Raw genomic sequence first — 25,297 nt, 5'->3', positions numbered from 1 at the left:
GAGGTCTCTGAGACTGTTATCAGTTCTTTTCATTCTTTTTTCTTTATTCTGCTCTGCAGTAGTTACTTCCACTATTTTATCTTCCAGGTCACTTATCCGTTCTTCTGCCTCAGTTATTCTGCTATTGATCCCTTCTAGAGTATTTTTAATTTCATTTATTGTGTTGTTCTTCGTTGCTTGTTTCATCTTTAATTCTTCTAGGTCCTTGTTAAATGTTTCTTGTATTTTCTGTATTCTATTTCTAAGATTTTGGATCATCTTTACTATCATTATTCTGAATTCTTTTTCAGGTAGCTTGCCCATTTCCTCTTCATTTGTTAGGTCTTGTGGGTTTTTATCTTGCTCCTTCATCTGCTGTGTGTTTTTCTGCCTTTTCATTTTGCTTATCTTACTGTTTTGGGGGTCTCCTTTTTGCAGGCTGTGGGTTCGTAATTCCCGTTGTTTTTGGTGTCTGTCCCCAGTGGGTTAGGTTGGTTCAGTGGGTTGTGTAGGCTTCCTGGTAGAGGGGAGTAGTGCCTGTGTTCTGGTGGATGAGGCTGGTTCTTGTCTTTCTGGTGGGCAGGTCCACGTCTGGTGGTGTGTTTTGGGGTGTCTGTGGACTTATTATGATTTTAGGCAGCCTCTCTGCTAATGGGTGGGGTTGTGTTCCTCTCTTACTAGTTGTTTGGCATAGGGTGTCCAGCACTGTAGCTTGCTGGTCGTTGAGTGAAGCTGGGTGTTGGTGTTGAGATGGACATCTCTGGGAGATTTTCGCCATTTGATATTATGTGGAGCTGGGAGGTCTCTTGTGGACCAGTGTCCTGAGGTTGGGTCTTCCACCTCAGAGGCACAGCACTGACTCCTGGCTGCAGCACCAAGAGCCTTTCATCCACACGGCTGGTTGCAGGTATTGATGTATATGCCCACCTTGAGATATTCCACTACTTTGTCTAAGTTGCCTGCTCTGGCAGCACGGAGTAAGCTTGCATTGGTGTCAGACATTTTTCGCCCCTTCAGTCCAGAAATTGTGCTTGAAGTGTCTGCTCAGAAATCCCAAATGATGCTGCTGATTGATGTGGATAATTTAAACATAAAACCATAGCCCAGAATGAGGACTGCGACAGCCCCTGGTCACAAACCCGTGCGGTGTGACTGTGGGTTTTTAAGGAATGCAACCCACTTACTGTATTCTAACTGTACTTTAATTTCTAAATTGATTTAAGTAAACAGTGTCCATCTGAAGCCTGTCAAAAACATCAGGGGATAAGTTAGTAATTACTGTTTGTAGTGGGATGACCTGGAGCAGTGACTGCTTTAACTGGAAGTCAAATAGCTATGAAGAGATAACAGTTCACATTAGGTTCTCATAGTGTGTACCTTTTTTGGAATGTAGAGAAGTGCTTATCATCCAGAAGTTATCAGATGATGCTGATACTTTTGAGGAGAGTGTGAAGATGTTACAATGTCTGTTTCTAAAGTAAAATAATGAATTTGGGCAACTCTGATCAATTAACCTAACTTTTCTATGTAATATATTTGTGTAACTGTTTAAAAATTAAAGACAAACATTTCAGATGTGTTCTCAAGATATACTATTGAATATTTCTTTAAGACAAATCCAGACTTATCTTCCCTATTGAAAAACTGTGTTCTGGCTACTTAGACAAGTTTATGTAGGTCTAGCGAATGGGGAAGTAGGCGTCAGTCTTTTTTTCTTTTTTCTTGGTAGTTCGCTGACTTTTACTTCTTTGACAAGCATGTTGTGAAGGTTAATTATAGAAATGAAAGGTGAAAGTGTAATATTATTAGTATAGTTTCATTTGAAAACCACAGTACATAAAGCCTGTTTTAAATGGGCTGTCTATGTGTAGGTGTGTGGATAGAGTTTTCTGAGTTTAGGGAGTATTTATATATAAAGAATACAGACTTAGGGATTTTGGAAGATGGCAGAAGAGTAAGATGCGAGATCACCTTCCTCCCCACAGATACACCAGAAATACATCTACACGTGGAAGAACTCATACAGAACACCTCCTGAATGCTGGCAGAAGACCTCAGACCTCCCAAAAGGCAAGAAACTCCCCACATACCTGGGTAGGGCAAAAGAAAAAAGAATAAACAGAGACAAAAGGATAGGGACAGGACCTGCACCATTGGGAGGGAGATGTGAAGGAGGAAAGGTTTCCACACACTAGGAAGCCCCGTCGTGGGCAGAGACTGCGGGTGGCGGAGGGGGAAAAGCTTCGGAGCCACGGAGGAGAGAACAGCAACAGGGGTGCAGAGGGCAAAGTGGAGAGATTCCCGCACAGAGGATCAGTGGACCAGCACACACCAGCTCAAGAGGCTTGTCTGCTCACCCGCCGGAGTGGGCAGGGCTGGGAGCTGAGGCTCGGGCTTCGGTCAGAGTGCAGGGAGAGGACTGGGGTTGGCGGCATGAGCACAGCCTGCAGGGCGTTAGTGCACCACGGCTAGGCGGGAGGGAGTCCGGGGAAAAGTCTGGACCTGCCGAAGAGGCAAGAGACTTTTTCTTCCCTCTTTGTTTCCTGGTGTGGGAGGAGAGGGGATTAAGAGCGCTGCTTAAAGGAGCTCCAGAGACGGGCGTGAGCCGCGGCTAAAAGCACGGACCACAGAGACGGGCATAAGATGCTAAGGCTGTTGCTGCCGCCACTAAGAAGCCTGTGTGTGAACACAGGTCACTATCCACACGCCCCTTCTGGGGAGCCTGTGCAGCCCACCACTGCCAGGGTCCTGAGATCCAGGTACAACTTCCCCGGGAGAACGCATGGCGCGCCTCAGGCTGGTGCAACATCACGCCGGCCTCTGCCGCCGCAGGTTCACCCCACACTCCGTACCCCTCCCTCCCGCGGCCTGAGTGAGCCAGAGTCCCTGAAGCAGCTGCTCCTTTAACCCCGTCCTGTCTGAGCGAAGAACAGATGCCCTCCGGCGACCTACACTCAGAGGCGGGGCCAAATCCAAAGCTGAGCCCCGGGAACTGAGAGAAAAAAGAAGAGAAAGGGAAGGCTCTCCCAGCATCCTCGGAAGCAGCGGATTAAAGCTCCACAATCAACTTGATGTACCCTGCATCTGTGGAATACCTGAATAGACAACAAATCATCCAAAATTGAGGAGGTGGACTTTGAGAGCAAGATTAATGATTTTTTTCCCCTTTTCCTCTTTTTGTGAGTGTGTATGTGTATCCTTCTGTGTGAGATTTTGTCTGCATAGCTTTGCTTCCACCATTTGTCGTAGGGTTCTATCCATCCTTCTTTAAAAATTTTTTTCTTAATATTTTTTATTTTAGTAACTTTATTTTATTTTTATTTTATTTTACTTTATCTTCTTTCTTTCTTTCCTTCCTTCCCTCCTTTAGACAACAAATCACCCCAAATTGAGTAGGTGGACTTTGAGAGCAAGATTTATGATTTTTTCCCCTTTTCCTCTTTTTGTGAGTGTGTATGTGTATGCTTCTGTGTGAGATTTTGTCTGTATAGCTTTGCTTCCACCATTTGTTGTAGGGTACTATCTGTCCATTTTTTTTTAATGTTTTCTTCTTAATAGTTATTTTTTACGTTAATAACTTTCTTTTGTTTTATCTTACTTTATTTTATTTTACTTTATCTTCTTTCTTTCTTTTTTCCTTCCTTCCCTCCTTCCTTCTTCCCTCTCTCCCTCCCTCCCTCTCTCCTTTCTTCCTTTCTTTCTTTCTTTCTTTCTTTCTACTTCTACTAATTCTTTCTTTCTACTTTTTCTCCCTTTTATTCTGAGCCGTGTGGATGAAAGGCTGTAGGTGCTGCAGCCAGGAGTCAGTGCTGTGCCTCTGAGGTGGGAGAGCCAACTTCAGGACACTGGTCCACAAGAGACCTCCCAGCTCCACGTAATATCAAATGGCGAAAATGTCCCAGAAATCTCCATCTCAACACTAGCAGCCAGCTTCACCCAACGACCAACAAGCTACAGTGCTGCACACCCTATACCAAACAACTAGCAAGACAGGAACACAACCCCACCCATTAGCAGAGAGGCTGCCTAAAATCATAATAAGTCGACAGACACCCAGAAACACACCAACAGACGTGGACTTGCCCACCAGAAAGACAAGATCCAGCCTCATCCACCAGAACACAGACACTAGTTCCCTCCACCAGGAAGCCTACACAGCCCACTGAACCAACCTTAGCCACTGGGGACAGACACCAAAAACAACGGGAACTATGAACCTGCAGCCTGCAAAAAGGAGATCCCAAACACAGTAAGATAAGCAAAATGAGAGGACAGAAAAACACACATCAGTTGAAGGAGCAAGATAAAAACCCACAAGACCTAACAAATGAAGAGGAAATATGCAGTCTACCTGAAAAAGAATTCAGAATAATGATAGTAAAGATGATCCAAAATCTTAGAAATAGAATACAGAAAATACAAGAAACATTTAACAAGGACCTAGAAGAACTAAAGATGAAACAAACAATGATGAACAACACAATAAATGAAATTAAAAATACTCTAGATGGGATCAATAGCAGAATAACTGAGGCAGAAGATGGGTAAGTGGCCTGGAAGATAAAATAGTGGAAATAACTACTGTAGAGCAGAATATAGAGAAAAGAATGAAAAGAACTGAGGACAGTCTCAGCGACCTCTGGGACAACATCAAATGCACCAACATTCGAATTATAGGGGTTCCAGAAGAAGAAGAGAAAAAGAAAGGGACTGAGAAAATATTTGAAGAGATTATAGTTGAAAACTTCCCTAATATGGGAAAGGAAATAGTTAATCAACTCCAGGAAGCACAGAGAGTCCCATACAGGATAAATCCAAGGAGAAATACGCCAAGACACATATTAATCAAGCTGTCAAAAAATAAATAAAAAGAAAACATATTAAAAGCAGCAAGGGAAAAACAACAAATAACACACAAGGGAATCCCCTTAAGGTTAACCTCTGACCTTTTAGCAGAAACTCTGTAAGCCAGAAGGGACTGGCAGGACATATTTAAAGTGATGAAGTAGAAAAAACCTTCAACCAAGATTACTCTACCCAGCACGGATCTCATTCAGATTTGATGGAGAAATTAAAACCTTTACAGACAAGCAAAAGCTGAGAGTGTTCAGCACCACCAAACCAGGTTTACAAGTGCTAAATGAACTTCTCTAGGCAAGAAACACAAGAGAAGGAAAAGACCTACAACAACGAACCCAAAACAATTAAGAAAATGGGAATAGGAACATACATATCGATAATTACCTTAAATGTAAATGGAATAAATGCTCCCACCAAAAGACACAGATTGGCTGAATGGATACGAAAACGAGACCCATATATACGCTGTCTGCAAGAGACCCACTTCAGACTTAGAGACACATACAGACTGATAGTGGATGGTAAAAGATATTCCATGCAAATGGAAAGCAAAAGAAAGCTGGAGTAGCAATTCTCATATCAGAGAAAATAGACTTTAAAATAAAGGCTATTAGAAGAGACAAAGAAGGACACTACATAATGATCAAGGGATCGCTCCAAGAAGAAAGTATAGCAATTGTAAATATTTATGCAGCCAACACAGGAGCATCTCAATACATAAGGCAAATACTAACAGCCATAAAAGGGGAAATCGACAGTAACACATTCATAGCAGGGGACTTTAACACCCCACTTTCACCAATGGACACATCATCCAAAATGAAAACAAATAAGGAAACACAAGCTTTAAATGATACATTAAACAAGATGGACTTAATTGATATTTATAGGACATTCCATCCAAAAACAACAGAATACACATTTTTCTCAAGTGCTCATGAAACATTCTCCAGGATAGATCATATCTTGTGTCACAAATCAAGCCTTGGTAAATTTAAGAAAATTGAAATTGTATCAAGTATCTTATCTGACCACAGCGCTATGAGACTAGATATCAATTACAGGAAAATATCTGTAAAAATACAAACACACGGAGGCTAAACAATACATGACTTACTAATGAAGTGATAACTGAAGAAATCAAACAGGAAATCAAAAAATACGTAGAAACAAATGACAATGGAGACACGATGACCCAAAACCTATGGGATGCAGCAAAAGCAGATCTAAGACGGAAGTTTATAGCAATACAGTCCTACCTTAAGAAACAGGAAACATCTCAAATAAACAACCTAACCTTGCACCTAAAGCAATTAGAGAAAGAAAAACAAAAAAACCCCAATGTTAGCAGAAGGAAAGTAATCATAAAGATCAGATCAGAAATAAATGAAAAAGAAATGAAGGAAACGATAGCAAAGATCAATAAAACTAAAAGCTGGTTCTTTGAGAAGATAAACAAAATTGATAAACCATTAGCGAGACTCATCAAGCAAAAAAGGGAGAAGACTCAAATCAATAGAATTAGAAATGAAAAAAGAGAAGTAACAAGTGACACTGCAGAATTACAAAAGATCAGGAGAGATTACTACAAGCAGCCCTCTGCCAAAAAAATGGACAAACTGGAAGAAATGGTCAAATTCTTAGAAATGCACAACCTGCCAAGACTGAATCAGGAAGAAATAGAAAATATGAAGAGACAAATCACAAGCACTGAAATTGAAACTGTGATTAAAAATCTTCCAATAAACAAAAGCCCAGGGCCAGTTGGCTTCACAGGCAAATTCTATTAAACATTTAGAGAAGAGCTAACACCTGTCCTTCTCAAACTCTTCCAAAATATAGCAGAGGGAGGAACACTCCCAAACTCATTCTACGAGGCCACCATCAGCCTGATACCAAAACCAGACAAGGATGTCACAAAGAAAGAAAACTACAGGCCAATATCACTGATGAACATAGATGCAAAAATCCTCAACAAAATACTAGCAAACAGAATCCAACACATTAAACGGATCATACACCATGATCAAGTGGGGTTTATTCCAGGAATGCAAGGATTGTTCATTATACGCAAATCAATCAACGTGATATACCATATTAACATATTGAAGGAGAAACACCATATGATCATCTCAATAGATGCAGAGAAAGCTTTCGACAGAATTCAACACCCATTTATGATAAAAACCCTGCAGGAAGTAGACATAGAGTGAACTTTCCTCAACATAATAAAGGCCATATATGACAAGCCCACATCCAACATCATCCTCAATGGTGAAAAACTGAAAGCATTTCCACTAAGATCAGGAAGAAGACAAGGTTGCCCACTCTCATCACTCTTATTCAACATAGTTTTGGAAGTTTTAGCCACAGCAATCAGAGAAGAAAAGGAAATAAAGGAATCCAAATCGGAAAAGAAGAAGTAAAGCTGTCACTGTTTGCAGATGACATGATACTATGCATAGAGAATCCTAAAGATGCTACCAGAAAACTACTAGAGCTAATCAATGAATTAGGTAAAGTAGCAGGATACAAAATTAATGCACAGAAATCTCTGGCATTCCTATACACTAATGATGAATAATCTGAAAGTGAAATCAAGAAAACACTCCCATTTACCACTGCAACAAAAAGATTAAAATATCTAGGAATAAACCTACCTAAGGAGACAAAAGACCTGTTTGCAGAAAATTATAAGACACTCATGAAAGAAATTAAAGATGGTACAAATAGATGGAGAGGTATACCATGTTCTTGGATTGGAAGAATCAACATTGTGAAAATGACTCTACTACCCAAAGCAATCTATAGATTCAATGCAATCCCTATCAAACTACCAGTGGCATTTTTCACAGAACTAGAACAAAAAATTTCACAATTTGTATGGAGACAGAAAAGATCCTGAAGAGCCAAAGCAATCTTGAGAACAAAAAACGGAGCTGGAGTAATCAGGCTTCGTGATTTCAGACTATAGTACAAAGCTACAGTAATCAAGACAGTATGGTACTGGCACAAAATGAAAAAGATAGATCAATGGAACAGGATAGAAAGCTCAGAGATAAACCCAGGCACATATGGTCACCTTATCTTTGATAAAGGAGGCAGGAATATACAGTGGAGAAAGGACAGCCTCTTCAATAAGTGGTGCTGGGAAAACTTGACAGGTACTTGTAAAAGTATGAGATTAGATCACTCCCTAACACCATACACAAAAATAAGCTCAAAATGGATTAAAGACCTAAATATAAGGCCAGAAACTATCAAACTCTTAGAGGAAAGCATAGGCAGAACACTCTATGACATAAATCACAGCAAGATCCTTTTTGACTCACTTCCTAGAGAAACAGAAATAAAAACAAAAATAAACAAATGGGACCTAATGAAACTACACAGCATTTGCACAGCAAAGGAAACCATAAACAAGACCAAAAGACAAGCCTCAGAATGGGAGAAAATATTTGCAAATGAAGCAACTGACAAAGGATTAATCTCCATAATTTATAAGCAGCTCATGCAGCTCAATAACAAAAAAAACAAACACCCCAATCCAAAAATGGGCAGAAGATCTAAATAGACATTTCTCCAAAAAAGATATACAGACTGCCAGCAAACACATGAAAGAATGCTCAACATCATTAATCATTAAAGAAATGCAAATTAAAACTTCAATGAGATATCATCTCACACCAGTCAGAATGGCCATCATCAAAAAATCTAGAAACAATAAATGCTGGAGAGGGTGTGGACACGCTTGTGCTGCTGGTGCGAACGTGAATTGGTACAGCCACTATGAAGAACAGTATGGAGGTTCCTTGAAAAACTACAAACAGAGCTACCATATGACCCAGCAATCCCACTACTGGGCATATACCCTGAGAAAACCATAATTCAAAAAGAGTCATGTACCAAAATGTTCATTGCAGCTCTATTTACAGCAGCCCGGAGATGGAAACAACCTAAGTGTCCATCATCGGATGAATGGATAAAGAAGATGTGGCACATATATGCAATGGAATATTACTCATCCATAAAAAGAAACGAAATTGAGCTATTTGTAATGAGGTGGATAGAGCTAGAGTCTGTCATACAGAGTGAAGTAAGTCAGAAAGAGAAAGACAAATACCATATGCTAACACATATATATGGAATTTAAGAAAAAAAATGTCATGAAGAACCTGGGGTAAGGCAGGAATAAAGACACAGACCTACTAGAGAATGGACTTGAGGATATGGGGAGGGGGAAGGCTAAGCTTTGACAAACGAGAGAGAGGCATGGGCATATATACACTACCCAATGTAAGGTAGATAGCTAGTGGGAAGCAGCCGCATAGCTCAGGGAGATCATCTCAGTGCTTTGTGACCACCTGGAGGGGTGGGATAGGGAGGGTGGGAGGGAGGGAGACGCAAGAGGGAAGAGATATGGGAACATATGTATATGTATAACTGATTCACTTTGTTATACAGCAGAAACTAACACACCATTGTAAAGCAATTATACTCCAATAAAGATGTAAAAAATTAAAATTAAGAAAAGAATACAGGCCTATATTCTTCCTATTGCTCAATTATAGTCCATATTTTAGAGAGTTAGTATCTGTAATAATGATAGAACTGTGGTTACTCTAAGAAACCTAATGCCATTTGTGTCAGGGGTATTTCATTGCTTTTCCCTGTCAGAGAAAGTAAATGAAGCTTGAAAAAGAGTCATGATTAATCGTATAGTGAGATAATATATGCTTGCATATGCCATTTTGATGCTGTGTTGGGGAATATTTTAGGTATGCTATGGATAGGCAGATGGGGATTTTTAAGTACATAAACTGTAAGTCTGTCAGATCGTTTAACTTACATGAGAGAAAGAGGAGGAACAATGCTAGGTTTTTACATACAGAAAAAATGTCAGCCTTATAAACATTCTTCTTTTGGCTGGGTAACAGTTTGTGGGTAGGTGCAACCCTCGATTATTATTACTTGGGTACCTCAGGATCTGAAAGTACTGGCCAGAAGGAAGTGTACAGGCAGTAGGTAGAAAGATGTACGGAATAAACTATTTGGTTGAAAAACAGGCAAAGGGAAAAAGTTATCAATAGTTTGAGAAAGGTCTTGGAAATTAGGTTATGTCTTCTTGAAAGCAATGGCAGAAACAGAGGATTTACTTGTTTGTGCCAATCTCATTCCAAAAAGGATTAGAGACAGAGTATCAATAGATGGGTTACTTATGTTGGTAATAGGGTTTTAGATCAAGGTGAATGGTGCGCGAGAATGGGGAGAACCTGGTTTTCTAACTGCAAAGTTTTTTTCTTAACTTGAGCTCTGGACTTGCTGCCATCTTCCAGGGGGAACTTGTTCATCTCCTGATTGAAGAGTATATACTTGGGCAGTTCCGTGGGAGACTGCATGATCTTTTCAATTCCTCTCTCTAGTGTTAATATCAAATGAGCATTTTCAATAATATTTACCAAGTCATTCCATTTAGGTTCCTGTATCCTAGTGAAAAATGTCATGTCTCAATAATAGTCTGTTACAGGTAAGCCTTTAAGCTTTTAGCATGTAATACGTTTTAATATCAGAGTTACTATATATATTAAGTAATATTTCACTTTAAAGCTCTAATCTAGACTAAAACTTGTACTTTTTTTTTAGGACAGCCAGTAGAGGGGACTTCATGTTTTCTGCGGATCGTTTGGTAGGTGGATGGAGGCTTTCCATTTTCATTTCACTGTTGTTCCTAGTGATACAATCGTAGTAGGCCAAGGGGCTTTTTTGTTCTAGAGCATTCTGGGGTCAAAAGAGATTGTACCAAGTAACCCACATCTTGCTAGACTTTGCAAGTGTTGTTTCTACTGTTGCATTAAAGCTCTGCCTCAGTCCCATTCACCTCAAAGCATTGTCCATGAACTAATTCTCTGTAGTTCTGAGGTACCACTTACTACCTTTCAAGTGGATCTTGGTAACCTGATCCTGAGGCTTAAATGCCTCCTCTTAGGGCAGTGAAGTGAAGTAAATTAAAAGGAAATCAAAGATGTAAAAGACCTAGTAGTTACCCTTGTGGGATCCATCGAATGCACAAAAACTAATACCTAGCTTGTAGTTTACATGGGGTTGGATATCTATTTTGCCTCTTCTTTTCTGTAGTATCCTCACACGTGAAATACTAAGTTGTACTGTCTATGCTCAGGGACTTGCTGTTAAGAATTGACCAAGCCCAATTCTGTTTAGTTAGTGTCATCTGAGAGGTTCTCAGGCCAAATTGGGCTGTCTTGGGTAAGCCCTGTTTACTTCTTGTGTTTATATCTAAATTTGTTCAGTGCTTAGAATGAGGTTGACACATATTCTGCTGTGGTTATTAGTATTCATCTGTTCATGAAATATACATTGAACTCATGTGAGTCAGACACTGTGCTAGACTGTGTTGTGGGGGGAGGAGATACAGTGGTAAAGCATATAGCATGGTGTCTGATATTGTGGGGTTTACAATCTAAATACTGTTCTCAGTATTTAGTTTGGGAAAGAAAGAAAAGTGACTTATTAAGCTTATAGTTATAATCAGATAGTAGAAGATATATTATTAAAGGGAATGTGATGGTGTTGGTGGGGGGAGGCGTGAAACTCTTTATTTACCTTTTCCCTAGGGAAATCTTTATTCCAAAAGAGTGTAGACAACTCCTGTTCCATTTTTGACTTTAAGTATTCTTGGTTCAAAGGCCACTTCTATTTGAGCTTCCAGGGCCAGTAATAATCCTTGGACTGCATCAAGATAAATGTAGTTGACATTCTTGGAGTGATAGGTTATTCTGTCTTTATGCTTTTATCAAACCAAAGGGACAGGTTCAAGGCAATTGTGTCAGTGGCTGCTGTGGGGAAAACAAGAGGTCTTGGTGTTCACTGGTAGAAAATGATTGCTCTTTCTTTTGCTCTCCTTGTTCCATTTTTCTGGAGAACATAGGAAGTAAGTTCATGGTTATTGTAAAATGCTTGCCTGGAAGGGCAAATATTATATCTTAGTCAAGTGAGATAATAAGGATCCAGGGCATAATTCACCTCAGGGGATGGTAATTAGGACCTGTCTGTTCTCTGCAGTTGGATTTGAAGGTCCTGATATTGGGGGTGGGGGGTGTGGAGGGTCAGTTGTGATTGTGGTAGGGACAGGAGCTGTTGAGGTTTCTAGTGTTGAGGATTTCTAGTACACTGTCTCTTCTAGCACAAGGGTCCTGTTATAGTGGACATTAATTCTATCCTGAATTTGTCAGGATTGGCTCTCCTGGTGCTCAGATCTTGAGTTCTTTATATTTTAGTCACCCTTCTTCTGGTTTTATGTTCTCCTGTAAGGCTTGGACACACTAGTTTCTGTCCCAGAGTTGCAGGAGATGGGCAGGAGGTAAGACTCTTTAGAGGAGTGTTACTAGGAGAACTAGGCTCTTCAAAGAAAATGATCCTCTTCTTCCCTTGTACTTTTTGCTCGTAAGAAACATTAACCTCCACAGAAGGTGGTGGCTAGAGGTGAGTATGCACACACACACGGTATTCATGAGCTTCCTTGACCCTCTGGTGCTGCAGGTTGACAAAGTGCTGGCCCATTTAGCATTGATCATTTTAATGGCAGCAGGATGTTTTGTTGTGATAACAGAGCATGGGGCCTGACATTTCTCCCTGATGTTCCTGAGTCTCAATCAGTAATGTAATATTGATTGGAGAAAATGTGCTTTGCAGACTCAGCACTGCCTTTTTGTAATGGGCTCTGGGTAGTCATAGAAATACCATAACCGGTGGTTTTTGGAGGCTATTCCTAGTAGTTCTGATGGATTCTTTCCTCTGTACCACATATTAAGATCATTAGGAGCCTTTTTTTTTTTTTTAAGCTGGGAAGTCCCAATGCATTCGACTGGATCCTTCTTCAAGTTCAGTAAATTGGTTCAGCCCCATCCACTCATTTATTTCCTCCTAAGAAATTCAGGCTTTATTTTGCATTATGGTGGGCCTTTGTTAAAAAGTATCTGACTTGACAGTTTCAGAGTACTAAACAAGGCAAAGAAGTTTCCAGTGAGCACTATTTCTAGAGTAGCCAGAAGTATATTACTTCCAAGTGTTCCTGCCATGACTCTTGACACTTGCTGTAGTATTGCATTTCTCATAATATAGCCTGGACTGACTGAATGAGAATCAGAAAGCATACTTGAGCCTTTTAGTGGCAATCATGTGCCTAACCGAGGTTGGATACCTAGCAGCAAGCAGCCTGGCATTTGTTTCTATCTCTGTATCTAACACATGATAGGGGCCCCCTTCCTACTTCCATAAGCTAAATCCTTGCCTAGTATGTTACTGACTTTTTGCCTAGTTTTCAGCTCCTGAGGCTTACAGCTAACAGGAGATTCTTAGCAAGTTCTCAACTTATTCTTCCTTTGACTCTCTAGATCAGACTTGTTGTGGAAGAGGGATTGAATCAGCTACCATATAAAGAATGCATGGTGACCACTCCAACAGGTAACCAGGGCTGTTACTCTCATATTCGCCTCATAAAAATTCTGAGATAGAATTGGGGGAAAATGGAAAAAAAGCAGTCTGAGTAAATCAGTATGCAAAATGAGGAGTCTATGTGGAGCTGTTCTTTTAAACAACTTAATAAACTTGGAGACATTTAGCAAAGAAATTTATGTGGATGACCTTTTGTTAATGGCTTGCTGGTCAGTTCAAGTTAAAGGTTAATAAATATTCTTCAGCATGCAGGTGTTGCCTTTGATGATGGCACATTGGGACCAGAGCTAAGAATTGCTGGCAGCTTATCTTCACCTCTGTAGGGAAGCTTCTGGTGTTAACAAATGGGTGGGCTGGTTTGGCATTGAAACTCCAGGTAAAAGGATGAAAAGTAAAAAAAAAAAAAAAAGGAAAACTAAAAATGATGAGGATTAGAGAAGGGGCTTTGTTCTGCTCTAATAGAAAGAAACCAAGGATCCCTATTTTAGGGATTTGAAATTCTGATTTGGTTCTTTAGTAAATAATGGAAGCTGTTATATCCAAAGGTTGATTTTATGAAAATTGGGGGCTGAATTTGCTGCATCATAATTGATACAAATTCAGGATGAGACCAAGGCATGAACATGTCTTGATAATTACTTCAACCTTTCTCTTCTGCTTTTTAATGCAGAATGGAGGCTCATAAAAAGGGACCGGAATGAGGAGGCTCTCTGCTGTGGCTCACAGTGGGGTCCCAGTTTGAATTGATGGGCTTTCTAGCATTCTTGGAGTACAATTCTTGTCTGAATTCAGTTTGAGGAACATGTATGTGAATATCATTCTATCATAAGGCCTGTTCCCAGTCGATGAAGTCTACCTCTCTCCCAATTATTCCCACAGGTTTTTTATGAAGAATTAAAAAGTAAATATGAAAAATCATGGCTCTTCTTATTACTTTCACAGGGAACCTATGATGTTATACAGTATGTCTGGACAAGAGTTGCTCTGTACCCATCTGCTTTAAAGCTTAGATACTTTATTAAATAAGTAGGTCTCTCCAATGATGAAAGATAAATTCTTCGGTTTTATTCCCCAACAGGGTACAAGTATGAAGGAGTGAAATTTGAGAAGGGAAACTGTGGGGTCAGCATAATGAGAAGCGGTAGGTTTGCATATGTGTGACTTTGTCTCTTTGCGTGCATAGATGCAGTTGCTATTTTCCAGGAGAGAGGCGGTCTTGTCTGTCACAATTGCAGCCTTCCTTAGCTTAAATCTCACCACCTGTGTTGTCTATCCTCATGGTGCCTTGGAATCATAGCCTATGTGTCGCCGAGTTTGGCTAATTTTAACTGCAGAGCATCTTCCCTAGTGGCCTATCCCCATGGGCAAGCCAGCTTTGAAAGATTCAGAGGAGGGTGGGAGAACAAGAGGATGCAATGATGCTATCTTGGAGAGAACAGGGCAGCTTGAATTTTGAGGGAATACAGCACAAATTCAGGCCTGCAGAACTCTGAGCACCCAACTAGAGAAAATCTTTGTTCTGTTTTTTTTTAATTTCTTTTGTGAGGAACAGTCCTACCCTGTCAGGAACTGGACTGAATGGCTTGTTTAATATTTTTAGTTTTATATTTGATGAGTATGTGACTATGTAGGCAAAAGAACTTAACTGTGATTAACTCTAGGTATTTCCAATTGCTAGTCTTATAAATATTTGTGTTTGAGTCCAACCGATTATCCTTCTAAACCAACCTTTGTGCAGCAAAATCACATGCCTGTAATTAGGACCTATACCTGTTACATGGGGATGATTATTTCCGTTCAGCAACTTAATTCCTTAATTATTCTTTGTACAGGATCCAAGGTATGGTAGAAGCCCCACTTGCTTGCATTGGAAACAGATTTTTTTTTTTTTGCCACACCATGCAGCATGTGGGATCTTAGTTCCCCTAAGGATCCAACCTGTGTCCCCTGCAGTGGCAGCATGGAGTCTTAACCACTGGACCACCAGGGAAGTCCCCGGATTTTTATTTCACATATAAACATTCCCTTTTCTTCTCTGGCTATGAAGTTCTGTTTGTGAACAATTGAATATCTCCAATAAAATAGGAGCTTTAAGCTCCCTTTTTTATAGAAGGTAGCTCTTAAGCAACGATAGGATTTTCAGGACAATGGTGTTCAACCTTTTAAAACTGGTGAAGACAATGGAGATGGGCTTTTAAGGCACAATTTCTTCTGTTTTAGTCCAGCTTCTGCCCTAAAGGCAGCAGCATGGTCCTCGCACCCCTAGTGTATACAGGATGACCTTGGGGGTGATGCATAGACAGGGTGTTTTTAACCTTAATAGCTATTGGTTGATTTTCATACCTAATAGAAAGAAACTGTTTTTATATTTTCACTAATGATATAAAGTTTCCTTTTAAAATAAATGTAAAAAAACCAGTTAATTTAAAGAAAAATATTAAGTAAATAACCATACAAGTAGAATTTTGATGTGGCCTAAAATCTTGACGATGGTATGAAAATGGTTGACCTTTGGCAAACACTTCCTTAAAGGAATTCAGACTCAAAAATAGCTCTGTGTTCAGAAACCAAGGGTGTGGTGGTGGTGTTGGTTGTGGTTCTCTAGCGGGGAGAGGGAACATATATTACTTTTTCACTGTTTGCCAATGAAGCCTCTGCCATTGAAGTCATTGCTGGGTCTAAGTGATATCTCTTGACGCCAGCTTAATCTAAATGGAGAGCCTTTGGTCTGTAGCCCCCATTCTTCCATAAATATTTTATATTTTTGCCAGATGAAAGTAACACAGTTTCTTTAAAATAATAGGAGTAAAATGTTCCTGATATTAGAAAAGTTCAAGGAGCAGCTTAATAAAACACTTTATTTACTGTAATCATGGAAGCATGACAGCTCTAAAACTTGCAAGCCAGCAATAAAACTAGCGTATCCTAGTTTCATTGACCTGAACTAAGTATAAAATATGAGCATATCCGAAGTAAAAGCTGTTAGCTTAAGAAGAATTGCTTCCATTTTGACAATGTCTTTATTTATTGTATTAATAACAGTCAAAAACTCTGCTTTGGCCTATTCTTGGACTTTCACTGTATCTCCTCCTAATCCCTCTTTCCTTCTTTTTTATTTCCTTCTTCAAGGTGAGGCAATGGAACAAGGTTTACGAGACTGCTGTCGATCCATACGAATTGGAAAGATCCTGATTCAGAGTGATGAGGAGACACAAAGAGCCAAAGTATATTATGCCAAGTTCCCCCCAGACATTTACAGGAGAAAAGTCCTTCTGATGTATCCGATTCTCAGTGAGTGGCTTGTGTTTAATTTGTAACCTTTGGTTAGGGTTTAAATTCAACTTAGTGCTTGCCTTCTAGGTACCCTTATATAAAGGCGAAAACCATTTCTAAATGTGTTTTTTGTTTTTCTCAAAAACCATTCTTTAGAAAGCCATTTCTAAATGTTTTGTTTTGTTCTAAATGTTTTGTTTTGATTTGGAGTTGCCCTGGGCAGTTCTCTGGGGAATTCTTATTGTGTAATAAGAGAATACACATTAGTCAAACTTTATTAGCTCCAAAAACTTCTATCTTAAAATTAACACATTGAAGCAAAGGATTTAATGAGGCAAAATATATAGAACACAGAAAATACATTGAAATATGTCCCTTCTCTAGCCCAATGAGTATAGCAATGATTTTCTCAAGGATTTATCCTCTTTGGAGGTAATTTTTTTTTTCCTATTCTAGTCTGTTTCCTAAGCTTACTCATATCCTGGGGTTAGGGGTGGTGGGTGGGTGTTATATTTGATATCTCAAATACTGAACGAATTTAGGGCTTGTTGTGCATTTGAAAACTGAAAAGTATATGGGTTATGTCTGTTATTGAAAATAACATCATTGATAAAAAACAGGCACCTTCAAATGAAGCTTTGTCTTGTAGTATCTTTTTTTTTAACAGCTTTATTGGAGTATAATTCCTTTACAATGGTGTGTTAGTTTCTGCTTTATAACAGAGTGAATCAGCTATACATATACATATACCCCATATCTCCTTCCTCTTGCATCTCCCTCCCACCCTCCCTATCCCACCCGTTTAGGTGGTCACAAAGCACCGAGCTGATCTCTCTGTGCTATGCGGCTGCTTCTCACTGGCTATCTGTTTTACAATTGGTAGTGTATATATGTCCATGCCACTCTCTCACTTCGTCCCAGCTTACCCTTCCCCCTCCCTGTGTCCTTAAGTCCATTCCCTACATCTGCATCTTTATTCCTGTCCTGCCCCTAGGTTCTTCAGAACCCTTTTTTTTTTTTTTAGATTCCATATATATGTGTTAGCATATGGTATTTGTTTTTCTTTTTCTGACTTACTGCATTGTATGACAGACTCTAGGTCCATCCACCTCACTACATATAACTCAATTTTGCTTCTTTTTATGGCTGAGTAATATTCCATTGTATATATGTGCCACATTATTTTATTTTTATTTTATTTTTTATTTATCTATTTTTTACATCTTTATTGGAGTATAATTGCTTTACAATGGTGTGTTAGTTTCTGCTTTATAACAAAGTGAATCAGTTATACATATACATGTTTCCATATCTCTTCCCTCTTGCGTCTCCCTCCCTCCCACCCTCCCTATCCCACCCCTCTAGGTTGTGCCACATCTTCTTTATCCATTCATCTGTTGATGGACACTTAGGTTGCTTCCATGTCCTGGCTGTTGTAAATACAGCTTCAATGAACATTGTGGTCCATGACTCTTTTTGAACTATGGTTTTCTCAAGGTGTCTAGTAGTATCTTTTTTTTTAATTAATTAATTTATTTATGGCTGTGTTGGGTCTTCATTTTTGTGCGAGGGCTTTCTCTAGTTGTGGTAAGTGGGGGCCACTCTTCATTGCGGTGCGCAGGCCTCTCACTATCGCTGCTTCTCTTGTTCTCTGCGGAGCACAGGCTCCAGACGCGCAGGCTCAGTAATTGTGGCTCATGGGCCCAGCTGCTCCGCGGCATGTGGGATCTTCCCAGACCAGGGCTTGAACCCGTGTCCCCTGCATTGGCAGGCAGATTCTCAACCACTGCGCCACCAGGGAAGCCCTCTAGTAGTATCTTGTATTACATTACTAAACTGCCTTTACTTCAAAGAAACTCAAAGACATTTTGAGATGAATGTTAAAGTTGCCAATGCATTTGGTTGTCATTTTATTTCAGGCACTGGAAACACTGTAATTGAAGCTGTAAAGGTTCTCATAGAACATGGAGTTCAACCTAGTGTTATTATCCTACTCAGTCTGTTCTCCACTCCTCATGGTGAGTTCATGCTCTTGATGGTCATGGGGTGGTTAAGTGTACATCTGCCCAGCCTCTTATCCTGAGGAAAAGTTCATTTGCTTCCACATTAAATTCAAATTGAATTTTGGTAGTTATAACTTGTGTTTGTCATCTCTAAGCTTAGTGGTAATACTTTACACCATTCTACTGTTGTTCAAATTCAAATGAAGAAGTACGAACTAATTCCATTGAAGGGGATTGCAGTTGTTTTCATGGTGGCCCTGTTTGAGTAGAGCTTGCAAATGGCTGAAAGGTCACTATTTCTCCTGCCTCCCGACCTGAGCCTGAAAACTGCTCTCAAACAGCAAGAAACTCAAGGTTCTAGCTAGCCCTGTGGTCTTACTGAAGTAAGCTTTGCAGTGTGAAGCAAAGATCAAAAGTTTGTAAAGTTAGACTTCTGCTCAAAGGGCACAGTGAAAGAACTTGTGTCCTCTATTTCCTGAGAGAGGTAAGCCTAATTTACGACCCTAGTTTTTTTTGCCATGTAATCTAAGACGATTGTGAAAGTATCCTAAGAAAATAATCATAAAGGCATGTAGAAATTCAGCATTTAGGATAGTCACTGTAAAGCTGTATTTCATGTAAGAGAAAATTTGAAAGTATATAAATGACTTACTTGGAAATGGTTAAATAAATATACAGTTGACCCTTGAACAACGTGGGTTTGAACTGCGTTGGTCCACTTATACGTGGATATTTTTCAATACTGAAAACTACAGTACTACACAGTCCATGGTTGGTTGAATTCATGTATGCAGAGGAACTGCAGATACAGAGGGTCAACTATAAGTTATATCTATGGATTAACCCCCATGTTGTTCAAGGGTCAACTGTATATTCAAAGAGTATAATATTATATAACTGTTAGATCATGTTTTTGAAAAAACATTTAATGACATCAAAGAATCTGGTAAATGTAAGAGCAGAATAAACAACAGCATTAGAATAGTATAAAATGTCATCACCAAGTTTAGAGATGACTAATACAAATTATGACTATTATGACTACCAAAATCAGACTTGGATTAAGATGGGACCTAATAAATCTTTCCTCAGCATGAAAGGCTAGACAGATGCACAATACTATTTCAATTTTCATTTTAAATCACATAATATTAATAGTGGTTGTCTTAGGGTGGTGGGATTCTAAGTGATTCATTTTCTTTTTTAAGCTTTTTTTTTGTATTTTCCAAATGTTCTACAATGAATTTGTATTTGTTTCATAATCGAAAAGAAAGAAATATGTGGCTTCTAGTTAGGGCATTTCCTCATTTCCAAAGGTTCCAAGTCTCAGCCAACCCTGAAGAGGCTACAGAGAAACCAGTTGGGATGGCTGCATTTAGTATGCCATTGATTATCTTGCTGTTTCATAATAAAAAATTACCTGTAGTTCAAATGTTCATGGTGACAAAGGGTAATTTGCTTGGTTATCCATCCATATAACAGAGGTGGCATTGTAAACACTGAGATAACCAAATAATTATTGGGTTTTCTGTCTTTGGGAGTAGAAAAGTAACCATGTTAGTTGTAATAGTATACATTAGAATAGTATACTAATTCTTTGACATTATAGATGAAAAAATCTTATTCCGTGGCAGCCTTGCTATGGCTTTTTAGTTTGACTGGCATCCTAGCTAGTCCCTTTCCTTTCTTCCTCCATCTCCTCCCCACCCAAGCTAGAGTCATAACTTCTCAAAAGCTAGCTTTCTCTAACATAACAAAGAAGTCTTTGCACTTGTTTCAACAGTGTTCCAGTTGAGAAACCAGCATCTTATGTATGATCCTGTTTCCAGAAAGGACTGTATTCTCTGTGTTCCAGCTGCCTTTAAAATAAAACAAAAAAAGACTCTTCAGGGGAAAAGTTGCTATAACTGAATATATTTTTCAAATCTTGGATAGAAAACAATTTGATTCTAAGAATTTATTAGTGAGTGGGTGGAAACATAGTCTGACTACTATCAAAATTTTTCAGATACAGACATTATATAAACTAAGAGATTAACCAAGTCTGACTATGTGTCCAAAGGTCATTGCTCTTGGTCTGTCAATATTAGACCTAGTGACTGATTATAAAATTACTGAATTCCAAGTAATGTTATCAAAAAATTCTGCCATAATGACAATTCTCTTTTATTTTTTGAAGGTGCCAAATCAATCATTCAAGAGTTTCCAGAGATCACAATTTTAACTACTGAAGTTCATCCTGTTGCACCTACACATTTTGGACAGAAATACTTTGGAACAGACTAAGTTATTGAAGGAAAATTATTCTATTGTGTAATATTACAGTTATGAGTTTCTACCTGTTTGACTAATTCACTTGAGGAATGACATAGAAAATCATTTTAAAGATACTTTGTAAGTTTTGGAAATAGGTATATTAAAAGGAAATACTTGAGGTTTGTTTTTTTATTTAGCTATTTCTTGACCGTTGGCACCAAATTCAGCAATGAAGCACACGCAGCTCTTCAAAAATATTTTAATAATGTCCTTATGCAAATTGCTGATCCATCAGTGCATTAAACTGTTCCCTAATTTATGAACCTCAGTTTAGAGGTTGCTTGCAGCCACAAGTAAAACCCAAATGGGAGTCAGTTCATTGGCCCACTCTAGTTTGCATTTTGTTTAGTTTGCTTTTAGTTCTAGGGAGATTTCATATATGTGGCTGTTGTCACCTTCCTCTACTCTTTACTTCCTAGTACAATACACACTGGTAACTTGGAGAGGATGAATAAAGAATGCCTCATATAATTTTACGTTTCCATTAGTGTCCTTACTCAGTTGGCAGATCCAGGGTATACAGTTAGCTCTTCGTTCAAGCCATTATGTTCTTCATGGCTCACTTCCTACCATGTGCATTGTTGGTAGGTGCCTTGTCAAGTGTAATGCAGTGAAGACGATGGTGGGGCATTCCAGCAACTGGAAATGTAACACTAATTGCTCAGACTGAACCAGGGATGTCTGGATGTTGACAAGGGAGGGCTAAATACTGTTAATGCCATCAATGACCTAGAAATGAATTGGTGGTGATTTTTCTGAGGTGTGGGGGAATGGATGGTTTTTTGCTGGGCGTATGGCCAATAAGTAAATTAAAATGCTTCATTTTTGTGTTTTCATATAAATTGTGAAATTTTTTGTTCTAGTTCTGTGAAAAATGCCAGTGGTAGTTTGACAGGGATTGCATTGAATCTTGTAGATTGCTTTGTGTAGTAGAGTCATTTTCACAATGTTGATTCGTCCAATCCAAGAACATGGTATATCTCTCCATCTGTTTGTATCATCTTTAATTTCTTTCATCAGTGTCTTATAATTTTCTGCATACAGGTCTTTTGTCTCCTTAGGTAGGTTTATTCCTAGATATTTTATTATTTTTGTTGCAATGGTAAATAGGAGTGTTTTCTTGATTTCACTTGCAGATTTTTCATCATTAGTGTATAGGAATGCCAGAGATTTCTGTGCATTAATTTTGTATCCTGCTACTTTACCAGATTCATTGATTAGCTCTAGTAGTTTTCTGGTAGCATATATAGGATCCTCTATGTATAGTATCATGTCATCTGCAAACAGTGACAGCTTTACTTCTTTTCCGATTTGGATTCCTTTTATTTGCTTTTCTTCTCTGATTGCTGTGTCTGAAACTTCCAAAACTATGTTGAATAAGAGTGGTGAGAGTGGGCAACCTTGTCTTGTTCCTGATCTTACTTGAAATGCTTTCAGTTTTTCACCATTGAGGATGATGTTTGCTGTGGGCTTGTCATATATGGCCTGTATTATGTTGAGGAAAGTTCCCTCTATGCCTACTTTCTGCAGGGTTTTTATCATAAATGGGTGTTGAATTTTTTCAAAAGCTTTCTCTGCATCTATTGAGATGATCATATGGTTTTTCTCCTTCAATTTGTTAATATGGTTTATCACATTGATTGATTTGTGTATATTGAAGAATCCTTGCATTCCTGGAATAAACCCCACTTGATCATGGTGTATGATCCTTTTAATGTGCTGATGCATTCTATTTGCTAGTATTTTGTTGAGGATTTTTGCATCTATGTTCATCAGTGATATTGGCCTGTAGTTTTCTTTCTTTGTGACATCCTTGACTGGTTTTGGTATCAGGCTGATGATGGCCTCGTAGAATGAGTTTGGGGGTGTTCCTCCCTCTGCTATATTTTGGAAGAGTTTGAGAAGGATAGGTGTTAGCTTTTCTCTAAATGTTTGATAGAATTCGCCTGTGAAGCCATCTGGTCCTGGGCTTTTGTTTGTTGGAAGATTTTTAATCACAGTTTCAATTTCAGTGCTTGTGATTGGTCTGTTCATATTTTCTATTTCTTCCTGATTCAGTCTTGGCAGGTTGTGAATTCCTAAGACTTTATTCATTTCTTCCAGATTGTACATTTTATTGGCAGAACTATCAAACTCTTAGAGGAAAACATAGGCAGAACACTCTATGACATAAATCACAGCAAGATCCTTTTTGACCCACCTCCTAGAGAAATGGAAATAAAACCAAAAATAAACACATGGGACGTAATGAAACTTCAAAGCTTTTGCACAGCAAAGGAAACTAAACAAGACCAAAAGACAACCCTCAGAATGGGAGAAAATATTTGCAAATGAAGCAACTGACAAAGGATTAATCTTCAAAATTTATAAGCAGCTCATGCAGCTCAATAACAAAAAAACAAACAACCCAATCCAAAAATGGGCAGAAGAACTAAATAGACATTTCTCCAAAGAAGATATACAGACTGCCAACAAACACATGAAAGAATGCTCAACATCATTAATCATTAGAGAAATGCAAAGCAAAACTACAATGAAATATCATCTCACACCAGTCAGAATGGCCATCATCAAAAAATCTAGAAACAATAAATGCTGGAGACGGTGTGGAGAAAAGGGAACACTCTTGCACTGCTCGTGGGAATGTGAATTGGTACAGCCACTGTGGAGAACAGTATGGAGGTTCCTTAAAAACCTACAAATAGAACTACCATATGACCCAGCAATCCCACTACTGGGCACATACCCTGAGAAAACCATAATTCAGAAAGAGTCATGTACCAAAATGTTCATTGCAGCTCTATTTACAATAGCCCGGAGATGGAAACAACCTAAGTGTCCATCATCGGATGAATGGATAAAGAAGATGTGGCACATATATACAATGGAATATTACTCAGCCATAAAAAGAAACGAATTTGAGCTATTTGTAATGAGGTGGTTGGACCTAGAGTCTGTCATACAGAGTGAAGTAAGTCATAAAGCGAAAGACAAATACCGTATGCTAACACATATATATGGAATTTAAGAAAAAAAAATCATGAAGAACCTAGGGGTAAGGCAGGAATAAAGACACAGACCTACTAGAGAATGGACTTGAGGATATGGGGAGGGGGAAGGGTGAGCTGTGACAAAGCGAGAGAGAGGCATGGACATATATATACACTACCAAATGTAAGGTAGATAGCTAGTGGGAAGCAGCAGCATAGCACAGGGAGATCAGTTTGGTGCTTTGTGGCCGCCTGGAGGGGTGGGATAGGGGGAGTGGGAGGGAGGGAGATGCAAGAGGGAAGAGATATGGGAACATATGTATATGTATAACTGATTCACTTTGTTATAAAGCAGAAACTAACACACCATTGTAAAGCAATTATACTCTAATAAAGATGTAAAAAAAAATCTCCCACGTGAAAAAAATAAAAAAATAAAATGCTTCATTTTTAATTTGGATGTTTCTACTAGAGGCTTTTAATTTGGAACTTAGTTCTTTTGCATGTTTGTCAATTCTAGATGTATTAAAATGGGAAAAAATACCATGATATTAAAAAAAATCCCTAAGATTTATATGTGTTCATATTTAGGCTTCTGAAAGGAAGATAAATCATTTTAGGAAAGGATGTTCATGTTCTGAAACTTGCTTGTAAAACCCTGATCTCATTTTACATTGATATTAAAACATTTTAACAATGGTGGCTGGCTGATTACTTGATTAATTATACTCCTATAGCCCCATAGGCAGCTCTTGTGGCCTTCTGTTTTTTTTAAAAAAAAAAAAAGCAGAAAAGAACAGAAGCCCATTTCTTAGAATCAAAGCTGACAGAAGTCAGCAAAAATTCCGGGAAAGGAAGGAAAGCTGGTGTAGAATGGACTGCATTTTCCCTTTGGAGCCTAGAAGGACTTCACTATATTTTTCCCTTTATTTTTGAAGACTATCATAATAAACTGAGATTAATTGATAGATTACCCATATTACAATTCTTCCAAGGCAAATGTTGCTCTCATGTTCTTGTTGAAATTATCATCTGTATTTGTCAGTTAAGTATGTTGATACAGTGTAGATTTTGTTTACTACTGATTAGCAGAAGCTCTAACTGAAGCCCATTAAAACCAAGATCTTTATCTCCTTGTCCCAGGAAAGATGTGAGCCAGCAAATTTAGATAGAGACCAGATCTGCTTCAGGTTGATGCACTGAATTAGTTTGGAAAGGTGATGTCTACCACTGTAGGAATCAGTGCTTCTGAGTTAGTGCTTATATTAGGGTTTCAGTATTTTGTTTGAAGTGACTTTCCAGAACATTAGACAAATTCATATTCGAGTATAGGTATAAAATATTTCAAGCAAATTAATTTTATATTATCAGCCATTTAAATTTAATGTGTCTCTGTTCCTTTTC

General features: G+C 38.7%; 1 protein-coding gene across 6 annotated transcripts in view; it reads left to right on the top strand.

The window, feature by feature from the left end:
* The window catches only part of UPRT (uracil phosphoribosyltransferase homolog), a 42,909-nt gene extending 18,317 nt beyond the window's left edge, over positions 1-24,592 (top strand). For 2 of the 6 annotated variants that reach the window (XM_060292846.1, XM_060292847.2), the window contains exons 2-8: positions 1,965-2,073; positions 10,483-10,525; positions 13,251-13,320; positions 14,390-14,452; positions 16,441-16,602; positions 18,504-18,602; positions 20,767-24,592. In XM_060292846.1, the coding sequence (XP_060148829.1) occupies positions 2,018-2,073; positions 10,483-10,525; positions 13,251-13,320; positions 14,390-14,452; positions 16,441-16,602; positions 18,504-18,602; positions 20,767-20,873 (600 nt within the window). In that variant the 5' untranslated portion in view covers positions 1,965-2,017 and the 3' untranslated portion in view covers positions 20,874-24,592. Of the gene's footprint in view, positions 1-1,964; positions 2,074-10,315; positions 10,367-10,482; positions 10,526-13,250; positions 13,321-14,389; positions 14,453-16,440; positions 16,603-18,503; positions 18,603-20,766 lie in introns of all 6 variants that reach the window. The other 4 variants (XM_030847186.2, XM_060292849.1, XM_060292844.1 and 1 more) reach the window with 3 other exon arrangements.
* The last annotated feature ends 705 nt before the right edge of the window (positions 24,593-25,297 follow it).

Source organism: Globicephala melas, chromosome X (assembly GCF_963455315.2).
Source record: "Globicephala melas chromosome X, mGloMel1.2, whole genome shotgun sequence".
NCBI lineage: Eukaryota > Metazoa > Chordata > Mammalia > Artiodactyla > Delphinidae > Globicephala > Globicephala melas.
Note: the sequence above shows the minus strand (reverse complement) of the source record. Positions and strands in the feature narration are given on the sequence as shown.